The sequence below is a fragment of the Palaemon carinicauda genome, chromosome 15 (assembly GCF_036898095.1).
Source record: "Palaemon carinicauda isolate YSFRI2023 chromosome 15, ASM3689809v2, whole genome shotgun sequence".
In the NCBI taxonomy this organism is placed as follows: Eukaryota; Metazoa; Arthropoda; class Malacostraca; order Decapoda; family Palaemonidae; genus Palaemon; species Palaemon carinicauda.
Window position 1 is genome coordinate 29,303,277 of NC_090739.1, and position 7,276 is coordinate 29,310,552.

Sequence of the window (7,276 nt, forward strand, 5' to 3'; positions counted from 1 at the left end):
CAATTGAAGGTGATGAAAGTAAAAAGGTTGACACAACATGCACAGAAAACAAGCAGGAGCCTGTTTGTCGTAGGAGTATGAGTGCTCTTGAAGAGGAACCTGATGTGGATACTAAAGTTGGTGCCTGGTGCATTCAAAGTGCAAGGGCAAGAAAGTCATTTTTCACAAAAAATTTAAGCGTAAGTTGCTCTCACCCTAAGGATAGGAAGTCTCGTACATTGAACAGAACAATGTCAGAATCTTACAAAGAAGTTGCAGATAAACATGAGGAATATCGCAGGAAGTCAGAACTTCCTGGTATGGCAACAGTTGGTAAGACTTGCACCGTATATGAAGAAATTGTTGATGTTTTGAAACCTTTAAGTGCAGCAAACCAACAATCAAAAGAGCATGATTACGAGGAACTAGATAAGTGCCGTCGAGACATAAAGAGAAGCTATAGCTTCCAAGAGAAAAGTAAACCTCCCCCTCTCCCTCCGCGGCGACCAAAGTCCTTTTCACCAGATCCATGGGCAGAGGAGGCATTAAGTAAGTCAGGAGCTTTAAGGAAAATTTTTGGCCTTTCATTCCACAGTAAATCACACTCTACAGAAAGTATGCTTGATGTAGAAAGGACAGGATTTGATGACATTACAAACTTAGGTAGTGATGATGTAGCAATGGTCCAAGCTTTAGGTACTCTACCAAGAGTTAAAAAGAAAACATTTGGTTATGAACGACAGTCAAGTAGATCTGCATCCCCTAAAATGTCTCCAAAACAAAAAGCAAGGTCTTTACTTGGGGTATCTCCGAGTAGGTCACCAATGATCCCTAGACCAAAGAACCTGTTCCTTTTTAAAGGTTCTGGTAAAGATGATCTCCATACATCCCCAAACACGAAATCTTCCTTTAGATTGCACCGACAGTTCTCACTACAAGCAAATAGAACACCAAGCACAGATAGCTCACTTGCTGATATATCGACGCCTGAAACGCCTCAGCAACAGCAGCAACAGCAACAAGGATGTGGTCACCGTCAATACTGGAGACCTGGTGTTGCAGCAGCACAGCAAGAGGGACAAGGCACTGGTGATGATGCCAAAGAATCTTACCCATTCCTCAAGTCACCAAAATTAATGACAAAAACATTTAGCTTTTTAAAGAAGTTCCCAAAAGAAAAATCTAGTTCCTTAGAGAGAAAGCGGAAATCTGGAATTAATTTTGTACCTCCTCAAGATCTAGCAGCAAAATTTCCGAACAGCTATTCCATGGATAGCTTTGCAGTTGAAAAGGGATCACAAAGTTGTGGTACACCAGTAAGAGACACAGACAATGACTGGGGAGATGCAGATGTAGTTCCTGGAGTTCGTCTTCGCTCTATGTCTTACCTGCCACCTGCTTCTCCAGCAATCAGAATACCATACCACTCTCACCATGATTCTACCTCAACTACCCCAGCAGGTACACCAACTGGGCATTCGTTTAGTCCTTTAAGAAAAATGAGCTCTCCTCAGCCTCCAACAGAGTCTCATTCGTGGAGAGATGAAGGTGGTTGTTGGAAAGAGTGTGAATCTAGATTGATGCCTTCCAGTTTACCACCTCCTCCTCCACGTGAGCCTCCACCACCACCTGCGCCTCATGAGCCTCATTATGCTAATTTACCCCATCATAGCCATGACCCAGATTATATGTCCATGGAAGAAGTACGTGGGGCCTTCAGACGTATATCTACAACATCTGTTGGAGAAAGTAGGAGAGACAGTGGAGGCTACCTGTCAATGGGAGAAATTAGATCATTCCAGAGACCATGTGAAACAACAGAATGTCCTGGGTGCAATAGACACATTACAAATATTTCTCATCATGATTGCCACCCAGAGCAGGATACAATGGCCGAGGATCATGAATACATGACAATGGATGATATTCAAAATGTTCTGCACACAGAATTTCCTGGAATTTGTTCATCAGCAGAAGAGAAGGAAGTTCACAAACGTTGTGGATTTAAAAGTGCTCCTGGTAGTCGAAAAACTTCATATTGTGAGGGCTCTGACTATCTTACGCCGCAAGAGGTGGGGCGAATGATCAGGCGGGAAATCCAGGCAATACAGAGAGGCAGAGAAGTACCAACAGAACCTCCTCACCCCTTCCATTCTCATCAAAGTCCTTATGAATCTCACCTCCAGCATGAGGTTCACCACCATCAGCACGATTCTCACCATCATTCGCAGGACCCAAACCTTCATCAGCATGATCCACAACACCAGCAGTATCATCACCATTAACAGTGAAAACTTTCAGCAAAAAAAATAAACCTCTCCTACTTCTAAAGCTAACTTTCAAGTGGCTCATCCTGCACAAAGAAACCTCTGGAATATCAATTCTTTGGCCTTAGGACTACAATGCTCATGGATATGCATTATATGCTTCTTATTTTTACTTGAACAAACATTTCCCTTGAAACCCATCAGTGCACCACTATGAATAAGTATTTGTGTGCTTTGTAACTCATGTATGAATCTACGGAAAACTGTACAGCGGTGGTAGCATGAACGAGGCATTAAGTAGCTGTTGTTTTCTAAAGAAATGTGTAATGTGAATCTCTGAAGGCAAAACATTCTTGTTTGACTTCATGGATATGGTGCCAAAATTCTCTTGTACCAAGACATGTTAGCTGTGTCCAAAAGCTCAAGTAGAGGTTATTGTTTAGCATACCATACCAAAATGGCATTTATTTGGGAAAAAATAATACATATATGTTGAAATCATCTGTTCGGTGTTCCCAAAGGCCCCTGAAATAATTTCCTAAATGAATATACATGTAATGTATTCACTGGTACTCTCCTTAGTCACCTACTCTGCATAATGCACGTAGGCATATGTCATAATTTTTCATATCTCTTGGTCTGTTTTGGTGGATTTACATTTTGAGTATAGAATAGCTTTGTAAATTTACGTGACACAACGACCGTAGAATTTTAATATATGGCTTTTGAAATGTTTGTCTTAGCTTTCTCATCCTTCCCATATTATTTGGACTGGTGCAGTTTTCCATCGACTCATACAAATCTATCACTTTACCTATAAAACCGCCTCCCTCCGAAATCCTACAGCTCCACATTCATTATGTCTGACAAGGGACCAGAGATCGAGAGAGAGAGCTATTTGTTCTAATTCTTAATTTGTGAAGATTTTTTATTTATTTGTTATCACCGCAACAAAATTATGATATTTCGAGATACCTTTCTAGGACTATCATTAAAAAACACACTGGTGATAAGGCTGTTAATCAACCTTCTAATTGTAAGATCAGGATATTATTTATATGACACGATCATAACGGTGCTTATTTTCTCATGGGATGATATATTTCTCGTAGAAAGAAAAGCTGTATTTTTTCTTTTTATAAAACATTTTAAATTATATTTCATGTTATGGGAATGATAATTTTCATTTCGAATGCAAAGAAATTACGTAGAATAATTTACTTAAGAACTCCTTGATCAACTTACGTTGTTTTGTTTGTTTCATAATGATCAGGTTCTTTTAACTATCAGCATACAGTACTAGGTAATTTACACTCCTGCATTATTGTGTGTTAGCAAAAGCCTAAAAAATAGTTTTCCTCAATATTTCAGTTGATTTCCTGCAAGAAAATACTATGTAACAAAAATTATATCTTTCACACCTGGGTAATGAAACCAGAATATGTTTAAGTAGGCTTATGCAAAAATATATGAATGGTTGATGTTCAGATGTTCCCTATACTCAGATTTTACTGAAACAAAGGACTTTGGTTGTACACGAACAGAGAGTCGTTCAAATTCGCAGATATCAACTATTTTATGCGTTAGGCAGCTGTTGCAGTAGTATGTGAGTGAGCACTAACAATTATGAATATTTTTTATTTTTATTGTTCCATGTAGAAGCTGCTTGCAGTTTGTAAGAGCTGCAGCTAACGAACCATTTTCTGTACATGTGCGACCTTATGCACTCCAAGGATCACCAGCTGTGTTCTTGGACAGAGCTTGGTTATACCTTTAGAAATGGTCACCTATTGGGAAGAATTGGAAATAAGATCATTCGAAAAAGTTTTGATGAAAAAAATCTCCTACTTGCGCACTCTTCCGAATAATGACACCTTGCACTGTAGAACTGTTTAAAGAAAATTTCATGCAATGCATGCTGTTAAGAATTCTTGGGAACATTTTTATGAAATAGTGAAGCATTGTGAGTTTTCTTATATTTCATTTTCTTTTTTATTTAGGAATTCATTTCTTGAAGAATAATTTCAAAATACATCCTTCTTAACATTAATTTGTTAATTAATGCTTTCAATGAAACTTCCATTAGTTCTTTGTGACTGAAGGGCTTACTTGGGAGATTTCTTGTGGAGTATTACAGAGACAAGAAATTACACTTTGATAGTTCAAATAGAGTAAAGCGGTTATTTGTTGTGATATATTGCCACGGAACGATTCAGTCATCCCTGTACAGTTCCAGTGAAGGTGTAATTAAACTGAAGTGTTAAAGAACTGTTTCCAGGGGGAATTTTTCCAAAATATTTTTGCAATTTTATAACACTTTAAACTGTCTGGCCTTTCTTTAATTTTTCCAAAATGTATATCCTAGGTTGACCATACAATGCAGCTGAAAGATTTGGATGTTGCCATTGCCCTTCTCCTTCTCCGGGAAAAATTCTGATAAGCCTTGCTCACTTTGCAGAGTGCAATTTTTCGTAATTATATGTTCAACTGTGACACAATAATAGATTTTATCATATTTTGGATTTAGAAATTCATTTTAAAGTGTTAGTCATTCTGTCTGTGGTTTTAAATGTTTATGTATGAGGTCTCGACTAAACGGCCATTAGGCTATGAGAGTTTTTTCTACAATTTTTGCATCTTAACAAGATCTTATTTTACTTGTATCGATGTAACAATGGAAGTGAACTAGACGTTTTGAAGAAAGTCATCGACACTGACAAGGAGGAACGTTGAAAATTGACTCATGAGGAGTTCTCCATCTTTTGCAGAATACTGACCGCCTATAGTGTCAAGACTAGAAGTCAATATGCAAATCATAAGAAGAATTTGAAGTGTAGCATTGCATGAGAGGGCCTGTGACAGAGTAACCTTGATATTCATTCTTCATGTTTTGCCTTTATTGCAACCAATAAGACTGCCATAATTGCTAAGGAATAAGTAACTAGGAAGATTACAGTCGCTACCCAATTATTTTGTTTCGAAGGGAACCCAGACTGTCATAAGAAGAGTCCAAAGTGCCAACTTATTCTGCACGGCTGAATTTTTGGAATGGGATGTGTAAGTGAACACCAGAAATGTGTTTAGATCGATAATTCATGGAAAATCCTGCCATATGCATATACTTTGACAATGAATATCCCCACCCTTCTTTTCTATATGAAAATGTTATATGAATATACAAATATATATATATACAGTAAATATATTATATAAATGTCAAAAAAAGCATTACACTTGGCCTTTGGTATTCGAAGAAGCACGCTATGAGAGTCGGTGGTTGATTATGTCATAATAAGTTTCCGAGAAATTGGGTGATTTTGTGGCAAATCTAGAAACCAAAACAAAGGTTTAGTTATGTTAATGGTATTTTTTCAATGTGCCAAAAGACTACTTAGTATATAATTTCTTTTTTTTTTTCCTTTGAAGAATATGAGAAGGATAACTGGTTATGTGTAAGTACAATGTGTGGCATATTCATTTTATGAACAAGTAAATTATGTCAGTAAAGATTTATCATATACTTATGTTGTTTGTATTCTATTCTCTCACATTTAATATACTTTAGGAAGGCACATATAAGTATTGTTCAGCAGATGCTGTTGGAAGAAATTTCCCAAATTTACACTTAATCGATACTAGAAACAATGACTGTACATGTTGTGTTACTTGTAAATTATAGGAATTACATGATTACGAAGAGCTTGAAAAGGCTTTGGTAATTGCAATGTTTTTTAAATCCTTTGCCATGCCTCATGTAAAGCGAATAGCTAAATAATTCGCTGTTCTGATTATGCATAATGAAGACAACCTTTGTGAATTTCCAGTTGATAAAAGTTAATTTGATACTTTAATTATCGCAATTTGGAGTATTATTGTAAAAGAGTACTATGTTTCAGTTACTGGGGTCAACCAATGAAGCCAGACTGCGGATGACATGTAACGTCCGTGCAGGAGTACACATGAATTATCAGTACCTTCGGGTACCTGATGCAGATGGTTCAAGTTTAGTGTAAAGGTTCTAATGTTATAACAATTAATTTTTTAATAATAGTGATGACATTAACCAACTACTGAAGTTGGTTGATGGTAATTTTCACGGAAGGTTTTTTTATTACAATTTTAAGAATGGATTCGTATCAAATTCTGATACTAATATCTAATCATTAGTTAATAAAACCCTAATAGTCTCCATATGCTATGATTAGATGAGTAAAGTAATTTGAAAGTCACCAATAGCAAAAGAAACGCATTATGGTTTGGCAGTTGTAAGAATGTAATATACAAAAGGCAAGGTGGAGTCTGTTGATGATTTTAGAGAGGAGCTTGAGACCCACAAAATTCATTGATTCTCAGAGAGGCTAGTCTAGCCTAATATAGACTAGAGAACGAAAGATGTGAGTGGCATACCCTCTCTCCTACTAAAACCGCTCCACCAATTTCTTCATTTGATCCCTCATATTTTGATCAGAGCTCCTACCCGCTTCCCCAATTTTCCTACTACCAAATTCTTTGTGGTTCCAATGAGGAGATTGGCAGACAACAAAGAACACTAAGACAGAATCAGCAATTGAAGTTACAGGTGCCACCCAGTCTAGACAAATTAAAATGACTTAAGCAAAAGGGGTCTGCCCCTTCTATAACACTCCCACTTCCTTCATTTCTTCATCCACTTGAAACCCAAAGAGGCAGGGCCGCCTCTAAGATAAGAAAACCCTTTAATTGACTTTAATAAAAGTGGCTGAATTTCCCTTATCCTATCCCACATCCCCAACCACCTGAAATAAAAGTTGCTGAGTATCCTATATCCCTCAATATCCTAATCTAATTCCTACTTATCTAACTTTGAATCTCACTCGTGGTGGCATTATCCAGACAGCTTCCAAGAGCTAGGTTCGAATTAATCAATGCCCTCACGTTTATGTGAGCTCGAGAAAAAAAAACTAGTGATTGGAGAATTGAAACAGTTAACAAAACCATAAAATATTAAAAAAAAAAATTGTTCTTTTGTATTGAATTGTATATATCATAAC

The 7,276-nt window shown here is 37.0% G+C and overlaps 1 protein-coding gene across 1 annotated transcript in view; it reads left to right on the forward strand.

Annotated features, from left to right (window-relative positions):
- Positions 1-5,761, forward strand: part of LOC137654534 (uncharacterized) — a 96,971-nt gene extending 91,210 nt beyond the window's left edge. Inside the window, exon 5 of the mRNA XM_068388245.1 lies at positions 1-5,761. This exon is cut by the window's left edge and continues 674 nt beyond it. Within this exon, the coding sequence (XP_068244346.1) occupies positions 1-2,264 (2,264 nt within the window). The 3' untranslated portion in view covers positions 2,265-5,761.
- The last annotated feature ends 1,515 nt before the right edge of the window (positions 5,762-7,276 follow it).